The 23,858-nt window shown below is 45.4% G+C and overlaps 1 protein-coding gene and 1 non-coding gene across 2 annotated transcripts in view; both read right to left on the bottom strand.

Moving 5' to 3' along the window:
- Positions 1–222: 222 nt before the first annotated feature.
- Trnar-gcg lies at positions 223–297 on the bottom strand. Its single transcript has one exon. It is a non-coding gene; the product is annotated as a tRNA-Arg (tRNA).
- Positions 298–22,598: 22,301 nt separating this feature from the next.
- The window catches only part of LOC124616462, a 436,627-nt gene continuing 435,367 nt past the window's right edge, over positions 22,599–23,858 (bottom strand). The window contains exon 3 of the mRNA XM_047144770.1: positions 22,599–22,717. Within this exon, the coding sequence (XP_047000726.1) occupies positions 22,599–22,717 (119 nt within the window). The remainder of the gene's footprint in view (positions 22,718–23,858) is intronic.

A 23,858-nucleotide genomic window follows, 5' to 3' on the forward strand; every position in this document is an offset into this window, starting at 1 on the left:
CTGCCGAGGTCATCAGTCCCCTAGAACTTAGAACTACTTAAATCTAACTAACCTGCCCGAGGCAGGATTCGAACCTGCGACCGTAGCGGTCGCGCAGTTCCCGACTGTAGCACCTAGAACCGCTCGGCCACAACGGCCGACTGGAGAAAAGGCTCCAGAATGAGATTTTCACTCTACAGCGGAGTGTGCGCTGATATGAAACTTCCTGGCAGATTAAAACTGTGTGTCGGGCCGAGACTCGAACTCGGGACCTTTGCTTTTCGCGGGCAAGTGCTCTACCAACTGAGCCACCCAAGCACGACTCACGGCCCCTCCTCACAGCCCTACTTCTGCCAAGGCTTTCTATTGCATCTGGCGAGCAGCATTTTCCAAGTGGTCTTTTATTCAGTTCATGTGGAAACCATTTTCTCACTTTCTGCTCCTTTCCCATAGCTTTCAACCGAAGGGAAACGGCTTTCTGCTTCCCATTCAATTGTTCCGAGAACTCCTGTTGAGTTTGAGTATCGTCTTCGTCCACTAAGGCCTGCAATTCGTTATCTTCGAACGTTTTCGGTGGTTTCCGGCGCTCGTCGTTTCTCACGTCAAAATCACCACTTTTGAATTTTTTGAACCATTTGAAACACTGTGTTTTACAAAGAGCATGTTCGCCGAAAGCTCCGACAAGTATTCGATGCGATTCTGCATCAGTTTTCTTCAAATGATAACAGACAACCAATCTGTCTGCAAATCGTAGTTCGTAGGCACAAAACTCGACATGTTTACGGGTTTGAAACAAATACCGATGTGTGAAACTTCGGTTACTATGTGTCGACATTTGTCGTCAGATGTTATAGGAAACAGATGGCGCTGCAGACGCGGGACCACCGGCCCTACACTAACGGCTAACACCATCTATAGGGAAATTCCGGTTTCATACTTCTGCACCTGCTACGCTCTCGGAACTTTAACAGTAAACCACACTACAATGCACAACGCCCCTCTTGCAGCATTTGCGGTGGAGTTGGCCAAGCACCTACGTGATTCTTTCACGATTACAAAACGAACCTGTAACGAAACCCGCTGCTCTTCTGTGCATCTCCTCTATTCCCCCTATCAATACTGTCTGGTACGCATCGCAGACTGAGGAGCAATATTCAAGTACTGATCGAACGAGGGTTTTGTAAGCTACCTCCTTTGTGGATGGACTATATTTCCTGACGATTCTTCCAATGACGCTCAGTGTGGTATCTGCCTTATTTACGGTTAGTTTATGTGTTCGATCCACTTCAAATCTCTCAATGCGCACGCTCCTGCATATCTTGTGGATGTTACTGCTTCTAGCGCTTGTTCTGCAATCGTGGAAATCATACAGTAAAGGGTATGCACGTCTCTCAGAACAGCACAGTAGACGGTGGTAAGCACGGTGACGGGAGAGACACTGCAGTCCTTTAGCGATCTAACTGACATTTGCTCCCGAAAGGAAGCATTTTCCACTATGACGTCGACGCATTGTAGCATCGTTAAATGACGTTTCCAGACGAGACCCTCTTCAACGCAACCCGCCCGGACTGCCCGGATAGCCGAGTATGTTAACGTGCCACTTTCAGGATTCGGGGAGGCGAGTCTGCCCTGAATCGTATCTGCCTCGTGGATTAACATCAACGGTTGGTGAACCGCCCAGCCTGGATATGATTTTTAGGCGGTTTATCACATCCAATTTGGTAAATATTGGGCAGGTAGCCATGTCCCGGCTCAGATACACGTGACGCGAACATTTAGAAAACGTTCTCACACTTGAACATGGCCGGCCGAAGTGGCCGAGCGGTTCTAGGCGCTCCAGTCTGGAACCGAGCAACCGCTACGGTCGCAGGTTCGAATCCTGCCTCGGGTATGGATGTGTGTGATGTCCTTAGGTTAGTTAGGTTTAAGTAGTTCTAAGTTATAGGGGACTGATGACCTCCGATGGTAAGTCCCATAGTGCTCAGAGCCATTTGAACCATTTTGGAACTTGAACATGAGCCTTACTCTAAGCGCAGACAGATTGGGTACACAAATTCCGTGCCGAGGAGATTGGTGTCGTTACTAAGTGCATCTGGCCACCGACTGCCACTAACATTCCCAAAACCCATTTAAGTACAACGACACCATAGAGAAACGGGAAAACACAAGGAAGTAAAGGAAGATGTAGAAAATTAAGAAATAGAAGAAAAAGCAGATCTAGAAAACACTCTCTTCAAGCTGTTGTAGTTCATGGGAATCACTTTCTTGCACTCTGTACGTAGAGTGAAGCAGAATACCACCGGACGTATTCGGAAGTTGTTCAGGTGTAAATTTGGAAATTTGTGGTAAGTTCCTTATGAGACCAAACTGCTGAGGTCATCAGTCTAGGCTTACATACTACTTAATCTAACTTTAACGAACTTACGCTAATGACAACACACATACCAGTGCCCGAGGGAGGACTCAAACCTCCGACGGGGGAAGCCGCGGGAACCGTGGTAAGGCGCAATGTTCAGGTGTGTTTTCAGAGTATCTTGGTGCTATGGAGCAGTGGTATCCGGTATATCGTTACAGTGTAGTTACATTTCGTTCGATTTATTACCACAAATGTCAGTCCCGATAGCTGAATGGTCAGCGTGACGGACTGCCGTCCTCAGAGGTCCGGGTTCGATTCCCGGTTGTGTCGGGGATTTTCCTCGCTCAGGGACTGTGTTGTCTTCATCATCATTTCATCCCCATCCGGCGCGCAGGTCGCCCAATATGGCGTCGAATGTAATAAGACCTGCACCAAGGCGGCCGGACCTGCCCCGTAACGGGGCCTCCCGGTCAATGACGCCAAACACTCATTTCCATTACCATTACCACAAATTATGTTCGTATCTGTGTTACAATGAAAATATCTGCACAGCGGTGAAAAGGCCGACGGTATGCGGTGTGTGTCTCGTTAAAGAGCAAACTCGTTCAGCTGACGAATGGTACCTGCTGTTGACAACAGAATGCCCATATTACCCTTCGCCGTCAAATTCGCATTCAGCAGTGCTCAGTTGTGTCTCTGGATTTCCTTTCCGGCAGTGTTAATTGTACATTAACAGTGATCCACAACAATATGGATAGATTTACTGATAAGCACCTCGTCTCTTGGTTCACTGAAAGCAATGGAAGAGCGGCACGATGATGCTATGATGGGCTGTCCCTGCAGTGATGGTAACCACTTCACAGCACTTTTGCACGTGCACAACTGCGCCTCCGAGAAACTGGATCCTTTCGCATTATGGTTACTGTAATTATAGGCTTCTTCGTTTTTGAGGGTATTATCACAGAATAAAGGTAGTTGAGTAACAAGAAATCATAACTGCATTATTACTCTGTAATGGTCCGTCGTGACCATGATTCCCTTACAGCAAAAGAAAATATCCATGAATATCCTACGAAACTGTCAGTAAAGTTCAGTTGCAGCCTTGAAAGCTGTCAGTCAGATTGTACCTTTCAATTGTAATTTGCTGCTCTACAATTCAGTTGTTTTCGCGTGCTAGTTAACATGGGGTAACTGTAAAGATAAAAGCCTATCCGTAGCACTGATTTCACCAAGTTAGGTATCTTTGGAGTTAGTCTGTGAGGCATCCAGGCAGTCATCTCCGATCCTTGAACAATAAGTGTCTCCCCCAAGCCTGAAGTGAATGCTGTCATTCGATTTCCTCATTCTGGTGATTCCCCTTGATTTCATGCAGCATACGGAATATGACAGGAAAGTGCGGCAATGGTGCAGGATTGCTGAAGAAGGACTACAGAAGTTCATGATGCGGGCTGTCAGGGAAGGAAGCAAGTGTCAGCCGATGATATTGTTCAGCGATTGGATCAGAGAATATCATCTACGAATGGCATTTGAGAACAAGTGAAGAGGAATGCTGTCATGAGGCATCGTCCTTCATGATGACATTCCTCAATCGCACACTGTAGGTGCAACAAAGAGTCTGGCCCAACACAACGACAAATGTCCAAGTCGGAATAGTGACTTGTAGAGAAGTCACAATTAATAAAATATTCCGGACTACTATACCGTGGTCGAACTGTTCACTTTAAAACCCGACATTTCGTCCCCATCTGCGAAGGACATTTTCAAGGGGGATCGAAACTTTGTTGTGTGTCCGGTTGGCACCCTTGCTCGCGGCTGTCTACAACCAACTTTCGCTTCAAATGGTTCAAATGGCTATGAGCACTATGCGACTTAACTTCTGAGGTCATCAGTCGCCTAGAACTTAGAACTAATTAAACCTAACTAACCTAAGGACATCACACACATCCATGCCCGAGGAGGGATTCAAACCTGCGACCGTAGCGGTCGCTCGGCTCCAGACTGTAGCTCCTAGAACCGCACGGCCACTCCGGCCGGCCATTTTTCGCTTCCGGGAGCTCCCGCACAGTGGTATGACGTCACATGTTTTGAATATGTGAGCGCAACGGACCGTCGTCGACTGCCGTCGTCCGCTGTTACTATCATCCCATGGTACACATCTTCTATAGTACCGGAATTCAAATTTCATTCAATTTCACGCCCTAGCTGGAACATTACACTGTGTGTAACTAAAACGGATAAATATCAATTTTTGAACACTCAGTATACACCGAGGTGATAAAAGTCAGACAGCCGCTGTGGCCGGCGGTTCTAGGCGCTCCAGTCTGGAACAGCGTGACCTCTGCGGTCGCAGGTTCGAATCCTGCCTCGGGCATGGATGTGTGTGATGTCCTTAGGTTGGTTAGGTTTAAGTAGTTCTAAGTTCTAGGGGACTGATGACCTCAGATGTTAAGTCCCATAGTGCTCAGAGTCATTTGAGCCATTTGACAAAAGTCATACCATACCTGATAATTTTGTGTCGGAATTCCTTTTGTCCGGCGTAGTATACCAGCTCGACATGGCATGGTCTCAACAAGTCATTTGAAATCCCCTGCAGAAATATTGAGCCTTGCACAAAAAATGTTCAAATGTGTGTGAAATCTTATGGGACTTAACCGCTAAGGTCATCAGCCACTAAGCTTACACACTACTTAACCTAAATTATCCTAAGGACAAACACACACACCCATGCCCGAGGAAGGACTCGAACCTCTGCCGGGACCAGCCGCACAGTCCATGACTGCTGCGCCTGAGACCGCTCGGCTAATCCCGCGCGGCTGAGCGTTGCTGTCTCTTTAGCTCTATAGCGAAAGTGTTGCCGATGCAGGATTTTGTTCACCTCTCGATTATAGTCCATAAATATTCCATGGGTTTCAAGTCAGGTGATCTGGGCAGCAAAATCACTCCGTAGAATTGTCCAGAATGTTCTTCAAACCAATCGCAAACAACTGTGGCCTGATGACATGGCATATGTCATCCATAGAAATTCAATCGTTGTTTAGGAACATGACGTTCATGAAAGGGTGCAAACGGTCTCCAAGCAGTCGAACATCCAGAGGACCCACTCTGTTCCATGGAAGGATAGCCTATGCCATTAAGGAGGCGCCACTTGCTTGCACAGTACCTTGTTAAGAAATTGGGTTCATGGCTTCTTGAGGCTGCACTACATGCGAACTCTACTATCAGCTCTTACCAACTGAAATCGTAACTCATCTGACCAGCTCACGATTTTACCGTAACCTAAAGGGTGAAAAGTATTTAAACCGACAAACTCTGGAAGGTTGTAGGGGACATCAAAACAAATATTTTTCCCTAATGTCATTTTTTCGTATGAGGATTATTTAAACCGGTGGAGGCCGAATTACGCTTTTCAGTTGTAGGCAACTGCTGTCCACCAGTGTAGTAGTGAATTGTCTCTGTTTACTAATGGAGCGATACACCTGGAGTGAGTACACTGATATGGTTCGTGCGTACTACGTAGCGCACCACAACGGACGAGCTGCACAGCGGGTTTATCAACAAGAATATCCTAATCGTCGTATCCCTCATCATACGACCTTTGCTGCTGTGTTACAACGTCTGCGTGAGACCGGCTAATTTAGCAGATTACCTGGACAGGTACGCCGTCGCACGGTAAGAACGCTGCAATTTGAGGAAGCTGTCTTGCAGCATGTGGAGCGGAATCCTTCAATCAGCACTCGTGCAATTGCACGTACCATGGCGACGAATCAGACGAATGTAAGAACAGTCCTTCGAGAGCAGTTGTTACGTCCATTTCACTTACAGCTTGTCTACAACCTGGAACCAGTTGATTATCCACCCAGAGCACAGTTTTCGCAGTGGTATTTGGAACAGTGTGAAATGCATCCTACATTTCCATCCTCTGTGTTGTTTACCGATGAAACAACGTTCAGGCGTGATGGAGTCTTCAACATGCACAATTCGCATATTTGCAGTGAGGATAACCCACATGTCACAGTTACTAGCGCTCAAAAGTGCGGTTCTTCTTTAATGTGTGGGTCGGTGTTGTTGAGGGCTGTTTAATTGGGCCGTATCTTCTACGTAGGCCAGTAAATGGCAGGCAGTATTACAATTTGCTCGCCAGAGCCTTGCCAGAATTGCTGGAAGACGTTGTGCTCCCTACAAGACAACGCATGTGGTTCCAACATGACGGGGCGCCGGCACATTTCAGTCGTCGTGTGCGTCGATTCCTGGACCGACGGTTCCCAGATACGTGGATTAGCAGAGGTGGTCCTGTACCAGAGCCTGCTCGATCCTCACGTATGTGCACTCTGGACTTTTTTGTGTGGGGAGAGATGCGCAACCTTGTTTACGCAACTCCTGTTGCATCAGAAGAGGATCTGGTAGCCCGGACAGTAGCAGCAGCAGGAACAATTCAGGATACTCCTGGAGTTTTGGCCGTGTCAGACAGAACATGATCCGACGGTGTAACCTTTGTTTACGTGTCAATGGAGGGATTTTTGAAAATCTACTGTAATTGAAATTGTGTTGTCTCTTGGTCATAAAAAATGGAAAAGTGTTTATTGGTTTAATTAATTTGCCATCAGAGAAATCTTCCTCTACCGGTTTAAAAACTCCGCATAGGAACAAAAGACATTAGGGAAAAATATTTGTTTTGATGTCCCCTACAACCTCCCCGAGTTTGCCGGTTTAAAAACTTTTCACCCAGTATATCATCACGAGCGCAGGAGAGGTGTTGCAGCGATTTAGTGCTGTTAGCAAAGGCACTCGCGTTGGTCGTCTGCTGCCATTGCCCATTAACGCAAACTTTCGCCGCACTGTCGTAGCGGATATGGCCACCGTACGTCCTACATTCATTTCTGCGGTTATTTCACGCTGTGTTGCCTGTCTGTTACCACTGACAAATATACGCAAACGCCCACTGCTTTATCCGTGGTGAGAATAAATGCCTGAAATTTGCTGCTTTCGGCATGCTCTTGACACTATGGATCTCGCAGTACTGAATTCCCTAACGATTTCCGATATGGAATGTCCCATGCGTCTAGCTCCAACTAACATTCCGAGCTGAAAGTCAGTTAATTCACATTGTGCGGCCACAAATACGTCGGACAGCTTTCCACATGAATCACCTGAGTACAGTTGACAGCTCCGGCAATGCACTGCCCTTTCACACCTCGTGTACGCAATACTACCGCCATCTGTATATGAAAACAGCGCTATCCAGTCACCTTCGTCATCTCAGTGTATAAGTAAAATGGCTAAAAAAATTTTCCTGATACTGAGTGTTTATTGAAAGGGGAGGTGGATAATATGGTATTTGGTAATAGAAATGCCGTATGGCTAGGGCCTCCCGTCGGGTAGACCGGTCGCCCGGTGCAAGTCTTTCGAGTTGACGCCACTTCGGTGACTTGCGTGTCGATGGGGATGAAGTGATGCTGATAAGGAGAACACAATGATGGCATTGAAACCGAGGATGACACACGTGTAGCTGAAATACTAAACACCTTTTTCCAAAGCTGTTTCACAGAGGAAGACCGTACTGCAGTTCCTTCTCTAAATCCTCGCACAGCCGAAAAAATGGCTGACATCGATATAAGTGTCCAAGGAATAGAAAAGCAACTGGAATCACTCAACAGAGGAAAGTCCACTGGACCTGACGGGATACCAATTCGATTCTACACAGAGTACGCGAAAGAGCTTGCCCCCTTCTAACAGCAGCGTACCGCAAGTCTCTAGAGGAACGGAAGGTTCCATATGATTGGAAAAGAGCACAGGTAGTCCCAGTCTTCAAGAAGGGTCGTCGAGCAGATGCGCAAAACTATAGACCTATATCTCTGACATCAATCTGTTGTAGAATTTTAGAACATGTTTTTTGCTCGCGTATCATTTCATTTCTGGAAACTCAGAATCTACTCTGTAGGAATCAACATGGATTCCGGAAACAGCGATCGTGTGAGACCCAACTCGCTTTATTTGTTCATGAGACCCAGAAAATATTAGATACAGGCTCCCAGGTTGATGGCATTTTCCTTGACTTCCGGAAGGCGTTCGATACAGTTCCGCACTGTCACCTGATAAACAAAGTAAGAGCCTGCCGACCAGCTGTGTGGCTGGATTGAAGAGTTTTTAGCAAACAGAACACAGCATGTTGTTCTCAATGAAGAGACGTCTACAGACGTTAAAGTAACCTCTGGCGTACCACAGGGGAGTGTTATGGGACCATTGCTTTTCACAATATATATAAATGACCTAGTAGATAGTGTCAGAAGTTCCATGCGGCTTTTCGCGGATGATGCTGTAGTACACAGAGAAGTTGCAGCATTAGAAATTTGCAGCGAAATGCAGGAAGATCTGCAGCGGATAGGCACTTGGTGCAGGGAGTGGCAACTGACCCTTAACATAGACAAATGTAATGTATTGCGAATACATAGAAAGAAGGATCGTTTATCGTATGATTATATGATAGCGGAACAAACACTGGTAGCAGTTACTTCTGTAAAATATCTGGGAGTATGTGTGCGGAACGATTTGAAATGGAATTATCATATAAAATTAATTGATGGTAAGGCAGGTGCCAGGTTGAGATTCATTGGGAGAGTCCTTAGAAAATGTAGTCCATCAACAAAGGAGGTGGCTTACAAAACACTCGTTCGACCTATACTTGAGTATTGCTCATCAGTGTGGAATCCGTACCAGGTCGGGTTGACAGAGGAGATAGAGAAGATCCAAAGAAGAGCGGTGCGTTTCGTCACAGGGTTATTTGGTAAGCGTGATAGCGTTACGGAGATGTTTAGCAAACTCAAGTGAGAGACTCTGCAAGAGAGGCGCTCTGCATCGTGGTGTAGCTCGCTGTTCAGGTTTCGAGAGGGTGCGTTTCTGGATGAGGTGTCGAATATATTGCTTCCCCCTACTTATACCTCCCGAGGAGATCACGAATGTAAAATTAGAGAGATTAGAGCGCGCACGGAGGCTTTCCGGCAGTCGTTCTTCCCGCGAACCATACGCGACTGGAACAGGAAAGGGATGTAATGACAGTGGCACGTAAAGTGCCCTCCGCCCCACACCGCTGGGTGGCTTGCGGCGTATAGATGTAGATGTAGATGTCCCTGAGCGGAGAAAATCTCCGACCCAGCCGGGAATCGAACCCGGGTCGTTAGGCATGACATTCCGTCGCGCTGACCACTCAACTGCCAGGGGCTGAGACGATTTTTGGTTATGATATCAGTACTTGGCACACTAAAAAGTGGTTTTCGTTAGTAAACTGTTTTGAGCGTCGTGCTGTGTAATTGAGAGATGCTCGAAGGAAAGGCGTGACGCCACAGAAGAACAGAGAGGTGCACGCGAGTGAGTAGCGGGCTGGTGACAGGAGCGTGCAGTACCTGGCAGCTCGCAGATGAAGGAGGCGACGGCGGGTCCGCCGCAGGGCAGGCTGTGCCAGCGGAAGTCGGCGGCCGGGTCGGTGGCGGCGCACTGCGGGCCGTCGCCGCGCGACGCCTGCTCCAGCCACGAGCCGCCGCCCGCCGCGCTCGCCGACGGGTCCACCGCGCTGTAGTTCCTGCACACACCACATGGCGCCTAGCACTCAGAAATGGTTCAAATAGCTCTCAGCACTATGGAACGTAACTTCTGAGGTCATCTGTCCCCTAGAACTTAGAACTACACTACTGGCCACTAAAATTGCTACACCACAAAGTTGACGTACTACAGACACGAAATTTAACCGACAGGAAGAAAACGCAGTGATATGCAAATGATTAGCTTTTCAGAGCATTCACACAAGACTGGCGCCGGTGGCGACACCTACAACGTGCTGACATGACCCAAGTTTCCAGTCGATTTCTCATACACGAACAGCCGTTGACCGGCGTTGCCTGGTGAAACGTTGTTGTGACGCCTCGTGTAAGGAGGAGAAATGCGTACCATCACGTTTCCGACTTTGATAAAGGTCGGATTGTAGCCTATCGCGATTGCGGTTTGTCGTATCGCGACATTGCTGCTCGCGTTGGTCGACATCAAATGACTGTTAGCAGAATATGGAATCGGTGGATTCAGCAGGGTAATACGGAACGCCGTGCTGGGTCCCAACGGCCTCGTATCACTAGCAGTCCAGATGACATCCATCTTATCCGCATGGCTGTTCAGTCATGTCTCGATCCCTGAGACAACAGATGGGGACGTTTGCAAGATAACAACCATTTGTACGAACACTTCGACGACGTTTGCAGCAGCATGGACTATCAGCTCGGAGACCATGGCTGCGGCTACCCTTGACGCTGCATCACGGACAGGAGCGCATGCGATGGTGTACTCAACGACGAACCTGGGTGCACGAATGGCAAAACATCATTTTTTCGGATGAATCCTGCTTCTGTTTACTGCATCATGATGGTCGCATCCGTGTTTGGCGCCATCGTGATGAACGCATGTTGGAAGCGTGTATTCGTCATCTCCATACTGGCGTATCACCCGGCGTCATGGTATGGGGTGCCATTGGTTACACGTCTCGGTCACCTCTCGTTTTTATTGCGGCACTTTGAACAGTGGACGTTACATTTCAAATGTGTTATGACCCGTGGCTCTACCCTTCATTCGATCCCTGCGAAACCCTACATTTCAGCAGGATAATGCACGACCGCATGTTGCAGGTCCTGGACGGGCCTTTCTGGATACAGAAAATGTTAGACTGCTGCCCTGGCCAGCACATTCTCAAGATCTCTCACCAATTGAAAACGTCTGGTCAATGGTGGCCGAGCAACTGGCTCGTCACAATACGCCAGTCACAACTCTTGATGAACTGTGGTATCGTGTTGAAGCTGCATGGGCAGCTGCACCTGTACACGCCATCCAAGCACTGTTTGACTCAATGCCCAGGCGTATGAAGTCCGTTATTACTGCCAAAGTATTGTACTTAAACCTAACTAACCTAACGACATTACACATCCATGCTCGAGGCAGGCTTCGAACCTGAAAGAGTAGCGGTCGCGCGGTTCCCGACTGTAGCGCGTAGAACCGCTCGGCCACTCTGGCCGGCCGCTTTACAGTGTCTGCTCTGCTGCATCTGCGTTAATACGAGACTATTCCACACACATCTATGGTCAAAAATACAGGGTGAGGCAGCTACTGGCCATTAAAGCTGCAAAAACATAAACGATCGAATATGCAAATGATTAGCATCTGAGAGCAACAGCACAAACAATGTTGGAGTAACGCCATCTACATTCACTATACAGGATATCTCTCCTAAGAATAATCAGGTGCATTTTCTCTGGTCTTCCGGCAGACTTTTGTATTTCGCTTTTGTAATGTATAGGTCGAATCGTACCAAACAAATACTGCTCGTAGTATGTACTGAAGAGCCAGAGAAACTGGTACACCTGCCTAATAACGTGTAGGACCCACGCGAGCACGCAGAAGTGCCGCAGCGCGACGTGACAAGGACTCGACTAATCCCAGAATGAGATTTTCGCTCTGCAGCGTAGTGTGCGCTGATATGAAACTTCCTGGCAGATTAAAACTGTGTGCCCGACCGAGACTCGAACTTGGGGCCTTTGCCTTTTCCGGATAAGTGCTCTACCATCTGAGCTACCCAAGCACGACTCACGCCCCGTCCTCACAGCTATACTTCCGCCAGTACCTCGTCTCCTACCTTTCAAACTTTACGGAAGCCCCCCTACGAACCTTGCAGAACTAGCTCTCCTGAAAGAAAGGATACTGCGGAGACGTGGCTTAGACACAGCCTGGAGGATGTTTCCAGAATGAGATGTTCACTCTGCAGCGGAGTGTGCACTGATATGAAACTTCCTGGCAGATTAAAACTATATGCCCGACCGAGACTCGAACTCGGGACCTTTGCCTTTCGCGGGCAAGTGCTCTACCATCTGAGCTACCCAAGCACGACTCACGCCCCGTCCTCACTGCTTTACTTCCGCCAGTACCTCGTCTCCTACCTTCCAAACTTTACAGAAGCTCAGATGGTAGAGCACTTGCCCGCAAATGGCAAAGGTCCCGAGTTCGAGTCTCGGTCGGCACACAGTTTTAATCTGCCAGGAAGTTTCATATCAGCGCACACTCCACTGCAGAGTGAAAATCTCATTCCGGAAACATCCCCCAGGCTGTGTCTAAGCCATGTCTCCGCAATATCCTTTCTTTCAGGAGTGCTAGTTCTGCATGGTACGAAGAAGAGCTTCTGTAAAGTTTGGAAGGTAGGAGAGGAGATACTGGCAAAAGTAAAGCTGTGAGGACGGGGCGTGAGTCGTGCTTGGGTAGCTCAGATGTTAGAGCACTTGCCCTGGAAAGGCAAAGGTCTCGAGTTCGAGTCTCGGTCCGGCACACAATTTCAATCTGCCAGGAAGTTTCGACTCGACTAATGTCTGAAATATTGCTGGAGGCAAATGACACCGTGAATCCTGCAGGGCAGTTCATAAATCGGTGAGAGTACGGGAGGGTGAAGATTTCTTTTGAACAGAAAATTGCAAGGCATCCCTTATATGCTTAATAACGTCCATAGTCAGGGAGTTTGGTGGCCAGTGTTGTGTTTAAACGCAGAAGAGTGTTCCTGGAGCCACTCTGTAGCAATTCTGGACGTGTAGGGTATCCTGCTGGAATTGCCCAAGTCAGTCGGAATGCACAATGTACATGAATGGATGCAGGTGATCAGACAGGGATGCTTACGTACGTGTCATCTGTCACAGTCGGATTTTTGACGTATCAGGGTCCCATAACACTCCATCTGCACACGCCCCACACCACTACAGAGCCTCCACCAGCTTGAAAAATCCCTTGCCGACATGCAGGGTCCATGGATTCAAGAGGTTGTCTCTATACCCGTACGTATCCATCCGATCGATACAATCTGAAACGAGACTCGTCCGACCAGCCAACATCTTTCTAGTCAACAGCCCAATGTCGGTGTTGACGGGTCCAAGCGAGACGTAAAGCTTTGTGTCGTGCCATCATAAAGGGTACACGGGTGGGCTTTCCACTCCGAAAGCCCATATCGATTATGTTTCGTTGAGTGGTTCGCACGTTGACACTCTTATTGATGGCCCAGAATTGAAATCTGCAGCAAATTGGGGGGGGGGGGGGGGGTTGCACTTCTGTCACGTTGAACGATTCTCTTCAGTCGTCGATGGACCCGTTCTTGCGGGATGTTATTCCGGCCGCAGCGATGTCAGAGATTTGAGGTTTCACTGGATTCCTGATATTTTCGGTGCACTCGTGCAATGGTAGTACCGGAAAATCCCAACTTCATTGCTACCTCGGAGATGCTGTGTCCCATCGCTCGAGTGCCGAGTATAACACCATGTTCAATCTCACTTAAATCTTGATAACGTGCCATTGTAGCAGCAGTAACCGATCTAACAACTGTACCAGACACTTGTTGTCTTCTATAAGCGTTGCCAACCGCAGTGCCGTATTCTGCCTGTTTACATATCTCTGTATTTGAATACGCATGCCTATACCAGTTTCTTTGGCGCTTCACTGTATATTTTATATGATACCCAGTTTCAACGGAAAACGCTACTTTTTTGCCGTCACAGAAAAAAGATTTTTGAAGCGGAGCTTTACTTGCGTTTTCCATAGAGTGCGCCGGCCGAAGTGGCCGTGCGGTTAAAGGCGCTGCAGTCTGGAACCGCAGGACCGCTACGGTCGCAGGTTCGAATCCTGCCTCGGGCATGGATGTTTGTGATGTCCTTAGGTTAGTTAGGTTTAACTAGTTCTAAGTTCTAGGGGACTAATGACCTCAGCAGTTGAGTCCCATAGTGCTCAGAGCCATTTGAACCATTTGAACCATAGAGTGCTCTGAAATTAGTCTAGTACGACATTCATTTTAGTAACATGTGTTAAGAGTGATAGTAAAAAACGAAGAATAAAGGCCCGGTAACAGATGTCCAGGTATGTCAGAACCGAGCGTCTGGACGAGTGAGGTCTGCGATCCGGCCCGTTCCTCTAGGAACCACACATAAGTGATGCTCGTCCGCTTTTCTATTGTTCCTTGTAGTGGCTCGGAAGTGATGATCCATGTTTCTGTTTTTGAAAGTTGTAAATATGTTCGCTAATTTCGGTAATTAGGTCTTGCAACACTTGCTTTAGAGGAAAAAGAAGCAAGGCAAAAAAAGAGTAAATTTGTGGATCCACCGTGTCTGGAAAACAAGACCAGTACACGCAGAGTTTCGAACATTATTTCCTTATCTCATGAGTGATGATACAAAGTCATATTTTAATATGACACAGCACATATTCTGTCAATTGGAGAATATCAATTTCAGCCAAAGAATGCCTGGCTGTTTTTCCACGGTAGCTTCAAAAGAGAGTAAACAGAAGGTAAACAAGAAGTAAGTTACGAGGAACTTACGAACTTCTTCTATTAGTCTTTCCACATCCATTTTTGGTACACAAAACAGTCTTAGACGTTGCACAGCATACAAAGCAATCTATCGTCACGTCGTCCGTCACGTGAAAAATTGAACGAATTCCACCAAGCACGCTATCGGCTCGCCGACGTTCTGCGAGCATGGCCAGGTAAAGTCTTGACCGCTACATTTGTTTTAATGGTATACTTCGTTCTCCGGGTGACGGCCAATACTGGTACGAGTCTTTGGCACTGGAACGGCTCGGAGATGTGTGAGCGGACCTCCAGCAGCGAATGAGCAACGTAGCTGCATGGCGGCAGCAGTGCGGTGCAAGGCGGCACATGAGACTGGGCAAGTGGCGCAGTGATGGATGCTGGACTACAGGTTATTCTTCGTGTTTTGCTGTCATTCTTAATAAATATAGGCAAAACGAATATCGCACTAGACTAATTTGGGACCGGACTATAGAATGGACAAGTAAAATTAAGTTTCAAATATCATTTTGTTGGAAACGCTTTCCTTTAACACTGGGCATCGCTAGGAAACGTGATGAGCAAGATGTATTTGGGCTGATTCCAGCTAAACATTGCAAAAACTAAACTGCAAATATCTGCCGAAACACCATATAAAATGCGCCTGATGCTTCTTACCAGGAAAGTACTTAGGCTCGAACAAACAGATCTGTATGAACGTTTGGTTACAGGACCATTATGTACCTCTGAATGTCCTGGTGGGTGTCGTTTTTCTGCAAAAATCTGCAGTCATGCTCTAGATATCACTGTAGATGTAATTGTAGACGCCATACGCAATGCAGCAATCTTAACTATAAGTGTAAATGCGGAATGTCAATAAAATGCTCCGAGCAATACGAATGACTGCAAACCACACGGTGAAGAACTGCAAGTTGATCGCATGGCTTATTTGCACATTCTATAATATCGGTGTTGAACGCCACGTCAATGACACTTTTGAAGTTGTTCACTGGTTCACCAATATCGAAGCCAGCGTTCTGCCACGCGTAACGAAGCATTGGTCAGTGTACTCCCGCAGATAACTGATTGTAAATGACACAATGCATATTCATGGTAAAGAATCTGTCGTGCAGTTTCGGCTGCATATTACTGGAACGTCGTTTAATGAAGTCTGTTATTCTCTTGTCATATATTTTATATTGTCTGAAGAAATACACATCCAGAGGTTGTGCATATTTTGTAGTTTTAGGCAGAATGATTTTTAAATCTACATGTTTTCCGCCAGATGCTTCCAGTAGTACTCATTCATCCTTATGTCCAGACCAGGAGTCACAAAGTACTAATGACTTTCTCGACAAATGTGGATTCAAAACTGACAGAAAAAACGTCTTCAGATGTTGTTTCGTCATCTTCCCACTCACACTTGCATCGACGACGACATTTGGAGGGCACCGCGTTTCTATTTCCCTTGACACGCGGGGTCCAAACTTTCCACTGGATTCTTGGAAGCAAATATAGAGTTTGTCTGCCAATCGTCAGTCCATTGATATAGCAACATCGATCGTGTAACTATGTGTTGCACAGTTAACTGGTTGCAACATCGCGACAGTGTATCTCTCCCCTTTCATGGATGATGTTTTGACACAAGAAAGTTCATAGTTGAACTGACTCTGCTCACAGTTCCATACAGAACTAATATCGATGTTTTCTCTCGTGATATGCTCACTGACGTCAGCAACAAACGTTTGAGCTCTTTCAATCAGCTCTTCTTCGTCATCCTTATCTTTTCGTGCTTGGAGCATAGTGATACGGCGTGATGTTATCCTAAACTCCTTTTTCAAATTAGTAATAAATCCTAGTGAAGGTGTAAAGTTTGTACATCCGAGATTTCTGGCTACGTCCAATGCGCAATGTTGTAAATGCCAATAACGAACGGCGGAACCGTATTCTCGCGCTTCATCGAATTTCGCCATTACACGCTCCTTGATGGTCTTGAACAGCAGTATACGATTTACTTTGAAAACTGCATTTCCTTCTCTTTTCTTTGCCACGTAATCCAGTATGTTTATAACTGCTTTTAGACTTGAGTCTAAGGTATCTTTTCAGAAGCTTGTCGTATGTGTCGAAACCTCTTACGTAATAATCATCGTACATGTTCTCCAGTGTGTTGTCATCAAACGCCGTGATGATGCTTGCAACTTTAACCTTCTTCTTGGGAGACGGTTGGTATTCACTGTCACTGCTTCCATCGCTCCTTCCCGCACTTGCCGTAGCACTACCGTTTGCAATGAGTTGTTCGTCATTATCATCCCTATCATCGTCATTATGTGTTAGTGTTACAACAGTATCTGTTTCTAACTTATACTCATATTTCTGCACTATAATAGATACCAGAAAACATGCGAATGATTCGTCTTCTACACCAATACCATCTTCACGAAGAAGGGTTCTTCGTAACTTCATCTCAACGAATAGCAATACATTATCAGGATTGATTAGCAATCGCCGAGCCATCTGACGCTTCAATACACAAATAATGTCACAAAACACAACTTGAGAGGCACACTGCACCGTCCCTATTGGTCCCGACAGGCGTACCGGCAGGTCAGTGTGCAATGCGGCATGGCATACGCAGAGGCCTCTAACGGACGACTGCAGAGTTTTGCAGATGCGGGAGTATCACTAGTCCAATAATAGACCTTTACATTATTTCTCACACAATTTTGGTGTATTTGTGTTTGTTCGAACCCAAGTACTTTCCTGGTTAGTAGAGACAGCCAGTACAGTACACTGCGCATCACCTTTAAAGGGTTAGTTTTAGGAACCCCGTAAGCGTCTCCCATTGCATCGCACAAGTCTGAAATTTGGTACCTAAAATTGTCATTGTAGTGATTGAAAAGGGTGGCGCCCTGCAACGTCACCATCGGGCTCGGTGACGCTTCAAACGGCGTGTCGAGATATACGAACAAAAGGTAGAGCTCAGACGTTCATGTGAGGTTTAGGGTGGGCTAATGAGATCACATTGGCACCAAATTTCCATAATTCAGCGCAATGCCACCATGGACCTCTCACACGATGGGAAGGTCGTCACATCCATTTCATCCTTTACCCACATTAAATCCTTCCTTTTGACGCCTTTCAGATCAGAATCGCGACTCCTCGCGTTGAAGTCACTCGGTTTTCTTGTGAATGATACGAAAAGGCCTCAGCAGGTGGCATAAAGGGCGTTAGTGAAACCATCCCTTCCCTTGAGGCGCTGGTTCCCACGCATGTCGTGGTCGAAAACGACAGTTAGATATGCGATGAGCACCAGAAAGATATCCGCGACAACGCTTGACACTGCTGACATCCCCCAGACGATTCTTCCTTTCTCTAACGACGTCTTGGGGCTGCAACCCCATTGAACGTGATCTGACTCCTTGGGGTTTAGTGAAACCACAATTTTTGCTCTAGTATACGGGCTGGAACCAATAGCGACCGTTCAAAACTATTCGACGAAACTTGAACCTGATCTGAAGGTTTCAAAAAAGGGTTTCAAAAAAGTACCCCTTTAATTATGTTGCACAGTTTAGAAAGTTTACGTGGTGAATGTCTTACTCAGAAATCGTATTTGAAGGTTCGTTTCTTGTGAGAGAATCGTGTTACACGGCGCGATATTGCTACTCGCTTTGGCCGAGTCCCCACGACTGTTCCTATAGCCTTCGACAGCAGCCGTTACAGTTATGATGCGTTAAGCCTGATGGCTATGCCCTGTCATCCAGGTCTCTGTGATGTCTTTCAAGAAGATAACTCTTTCAAGAACATAACGCAAGACCGAAAGTTGACCGTGCTATCCTGACCTAGCTCGATACAGACAGAAAACTGTCCAAGGCTGTCACAATTTGAAAATATGTGACCATAGGTTGTCTCAAGAGTGGCACGACACCACTTGCCAGCAACTACTACCGATTATCTCTGTCATAAAACAGCGTAGAATAAAGTACCCATATTTTTCGTCCAAGCTGAGTTCGACTCAATGTGCAGTCGGATCAGAGCCATCGTCGCTATCAGGTATTTAGTGTCTCTGTACTACATTTTGTATCCCCATATACAACCATATCACCTACAAATTTAACCAACATTCTTCCTGTCGTGCTACGGTCCCACAATAAGTGAAATTTCATTATTTCCTGTCCCTGCCGACGTTGCAATTTTAATAGCCGACAGAGTATATCGAGAACGAGTAAATGCAGAGCTCCCTCAAAGAAAGTTGTACTCGTACGTCACATTTTTGGCAACGTGGAATAAAGAGGTACATCGCGTGAGACAAGCCACCATAGCAACACATGTATTTCTTCCGTTTACAAGTTGGGCTATTTGTAGCTATAAAGTTGATCATCCTGGAAGAACGTTTTATATCAATGGAAATGGCGCACATGCTGATGTGTTTCGCTCCAAAGGGTATTATATCGTTAAATAAAAGCTAGAAAGGTAGAAAGGAATGTAGATCCATTAAACTGGAAGCAGAACGTCGAGAAAAGAAGTTTGAACAGTGAATTTTTTTTTTACAGCTGATCACGACGTGCCTGAAAAACCTACATCAACAGTGGTACATGTACACGTAAAAATTGTACACTAGAATAATTTGCTTGGTATGGCCGTTGTTATGGGAAAAAAACTGGACCATAATACTTTTGTACAACTACTTTGTTTTGGTATGATATTTTAGAGCAGTAGAGTATAAGTTTATTGTTTCAGGGCATAGCTTTCTACCTTTTGACCGTACATTTGCATTAACCGAGAAAAAAGAAGAGTAACGGATGTCGTGATTACCTGTGAACGGTAGTATGTAATATCAAAGGTTGTTTAAGTACGCCTTTCATTACAAAGGAAATGAGGCAGAATTTTTTTGTTGCTATGAATGTTCTTGGAGTAATCACGAAGTCTGACCGAAATTTGAAAATTACATGTTACACGGTTGAATATCAACGCAGATGATCCAAATGCATTATATCTGTGTCTTGGTCATAATGTCATTCACCCATGAATATGCAATTCTCTGCTAAAAACGAAAGAGAAAATCAACCCTTAAGTTAACACCCTTACACCCGTGCAAAGCCTGTACAATTTCCTCAATACGTTGTTAGTATCAGTCGTGGTCAGAAAAGTGTTCTGTTTAGTTGTGAGCGCATTATGTCGGAGCTAAGTGAATTCTATCATTGGAAAATTACGGTGCTCTTATGGAGGGTGTATCCTTTGTTGAATAAAGAGCATCTTCCTCTATCGGCCGGGATGTCAGGGTCTTGATGGATGTATGTGAATAATTTGATGTACAATGCAGGGAGCTTTATGTGAACTTACCTTCTGACTGAGTAGCTCAATTTATTTTTCCTGTGTTTAATTTTCTGCTTTGTTATTGTTTCTCGTCCTATATAGAACCAGTTTTCAGGTTTGGAATTTCATTAAATAAATACATTGTGTTATTTCAGCATATGAGATAACATATTCTGTTAATATGCTCCATTATTTTTGCAGTTGTAACAGAACATCAGTATTGTTTGATATACGACGTTATTTCAAACTGTACTTTTGGAGGATATGCAAACGTTCTTACATAGAAAACTACGTAAAAATTAAGATACAACTTTCTAAAGTTGTAAAACGTGATAATTACACGTTGCTGTCCTATAATATATTATACCACTTGATCAGACGTAATAAAATGTATAAATAAATAGTACCAAATGAAAACAACAGTTATTTTTGCTTCTTGAAAAATCATTAAATTGTGATACACAACCTTCTTTGAGGGAGATGTTCAAATATATTTAGCAGCGGCTTTCGCTGAGCCATAGTGGACACTGTAGCGAATTTCCTGACGTTCCAAGTAATTCATAACGTTTATGGCTGCTGTACTATGAGACCTACGTTTTTCAAAATAGGCCTGTATTTTTTCTCTGGCATTAGAAAGAGCATTCGAAGACGTATTTAACGTTACAGCACATATGGAACATGACCAAATTGTAATAAGATAGCGATCCCACAAACCGCTGTCACTCTATCAAGAGAAGAGGTCCTACACATGTGTATCCTACAGTACCAAATATAAGCAAACGCGCAGCTCAGGTACTGTTCGTCACTTTATTATGACTATCGTATCAAGTGCTCAAAACGTTGACCTTGAGCATCGATACACGCTAAAAAGTGACTCCAGACAGCTGAACAAGACAAACAGAAACAGCACATTACAGATAAATTTTTCGACTATTGACAATATATACTTTCAGGACAAAACGAAAGAAAGAGTCCACGTGGTGTAACGCTTAATTTACTTTACCATCCCCCTACAGACCCGAATAAATTTGTAGGATTTTCAGGTCTATAATCTACTAAATTAAATTGGTAATTTGAGTGAGTTATTAACATAAGTATATTTCTCTAATGGTAGTGTTACGGTTGATATGCTACACTTCCAGAGACAAAAATTTTATCAAACATCAAAATGTGGAACATAAGAAAATAAAAGAGTATAAAAAACGTCATTGTTCAAACGCCAAGAGCTGCTGTGACGTTTTTCAAATATTTACAAACGGGGGCCACCACCTTCACGCAGCACAAAACAAGAAAATAATGAAATATTTAGAATAGAGCGTATTTCAGGAGGAATAGTAAATATTTTAGGAGGCTGTAGTATAGACTAATTCGAATGAACCATTCCGTGAAACACATGTCCAGTTTTTGTTGGATACGGATATACAGCTGTTAGACTGTAACCCAAAGAAATACTCATTGCTATCAAACAAAGATGAATGATTAGCTTAATGTTGATTTTCATTTATTCCACGTCCGACTTCAATCAACTTTCGAACTGTGTTGACAACACCACATGTAACTATTTTGAGATCATTTTCTTGTTCTTTTACTAGGGCTATCACTAATGTGAGCGATCAGTTCGTGTTTACGTTTTCTTTGTGGACTTTGCCTTTAAACCACCCTCACGAACAAAAATCTAAAGTTTTCTTGGAACGTTGGTGACCAAGAAACGTGGCCATTTCTGCCTACCCATCCGAGCCATCATCCAAATCTAACATTCCCCGGAACATGGATCGACAGGAATGGTCACGTTTCCTGGTCATCAATGGCCCCGGACCTTACCCCTTTAGCCGGCCGTTGTGGCCGAGCGGCTCTAGGCGCTTCAGTACGGAATCGAGCTGCTGCTACGGTCACAGGTTCGAATCCTGCCTCGGTCATGGATGTGTGTGATGTTCTTAGGTTAGTTAGGTTTAAGTAGTTCTAAGTCTAGGGGACTGATGACCTCAGATGTTAAGTCCCATAGTACTCAGAGCCATTTGATCCTTACCCCTTTACATTATTGCGTATGGTGATGACTGAAAGAGGGAGTCTGTCAAGAAAGTGTAAACACAAGAGACGAACTGATCGTCTGGCTTATGAATAGTGTTGCTCCAAGAAACAACGTCAAGATGATCTCTGAAGAACTACATGTGGTGTTGTCAAGAGAAATCCAAAATGCACTGAAGTCGGAGGTGAGATTTATGAAAGACATCTGTGAACACAATCACATTTGTCTTTGCTTGACACCTTTTGTGATTATTTGCTTGAGTTACATTCTAACAGCTGTATCTCTGTAACCACAAAAAATTGGACAAACTTTGTATGGAACGTTTAGTTCGGATAAATCTGTAATACCACCTGCTAAAATATTTAATATTCCTCCTGAAATACCTTGTATACTAAGCGACAACAAACACCCTAAGTATCTGAATTTTCAGGATACATCTTCTACATTTTTCGGGTCAACAACTCATTGACGATTTCGAAAGACATTTGGGCAAGATAAAGTGTTTTGCTTCATACGTGACTTACTTAGAATTTTCGTGTAATATTAAGCATTCGTTAGGAACTTATGGATGATGCTGGTACTCACGGCCAGAGGAAAGGCTCGTTGGGTCCGTTCCTCTTGAGGCCGATCCATACGTTGTTGGTGACATCCAGTTCTCGCAGGTAGGCTCGCGTGGCGTCGAACTGAGCGCTCGTCTCCACTGTGGACACAACACAAATGCCCGGTGTAAGTTACACCCCAAACACAGTTAAGATATACTGGACAGGCGCTATAAAAAATTGTTTCTCAATTTTAATGCACAACATGACCATCGTTCGTATACTTTCAGGTTTCATCACGAATAGCTCTTTGCAGGCCGGCCGCGGTGGTCTCGCGGTTCTAGGCGCGCAGTCCGGAACCGTGCGACTGCTACGGTCGCAGGTTCGAATCCTGCCTCGGGCATGGATGTGTGTGATGTCCTTAGGTTAGTTAGGTTTAAGTAGTTCTAAGTTCTAGGGGACTGATGACCACAGCAGTTGAGTCCCATAGTGCTCAGAGCCATTTGAACCATTTAGCTCTTTGCACGTGAGTAGTTCGGCTTAAGCCCAGCACTCCCGCTACTACTGTGAGAGTAATTTGTCTCTTTCCGCTCATCAGTCTCCAACAGAAAAGGAAGCGAACAAACGATAGTGCCACCTGAAGCACAGATCTCTACCGTCTGTAACTGCGGCTCATTAACACACAAAATAAAAAAAAGAGTAAGTGGATCTGTTAAATACGGTTCGGCGTTATGGGCCGAGTTATTCAGTGCGGAATATTCCAGTCCAGGGCTACTTTCAAGATACTGCCAAGATTCACTCTGTATTCCGATAAGATACTATTTTCACGACAGATACTTCGACAGTAATATGAAGCCTAATTAGGTCCCCACCCCTGTGACCCAATCCAAAGCATGCACATAAAATTACGTAGCTTTACACTCTTAAATTTCACTCACCGCAGTTTGTTACTCAGATTACCGCGAAAACACGGCGGAACTTCGTTCAACGCCAGTCAATATCATTTTAAAACATGCCAGCGTTGGTTTTGAAACCTCCTGGCAGATTAAAACTGCGTGTCTCTCTTGTGCTTTCCAATCTTCTCAGCTGTGCAAGGACTCCTGCAAGGAACTACGAACAGGGAAGTGCCTTAGCCACAGGCCTGGGATACTGCCCGAATTAAAAGTGTGAAGATGATTTCTATGTCACGCCTGAAAAGATCGATTGGCAAGAGCATTGTCGATGACAGACTCGGTACTCAATTCGAGTCTCGGTTCGGCGAGGAAGCATGCTCTTTTGCGTACTGAAATACTAACTCTAGAA

This window comes from Schistocerca americana, chromosome 5 (assembly GCF_021461395.2).
Source record: "Schistocerca americana isolate TAMUIC-IGC-003095 chromosome 5, iqSchAmer2.1, whole genome shotgun sequence".
Classification (NCBI taxonomy): domain Eukaryota; kingdom Metazoa; phylum Arthropoda; class Insecta; order Orthoptera; family Acrididae; genus Schistocerca; species Schistocerca americana.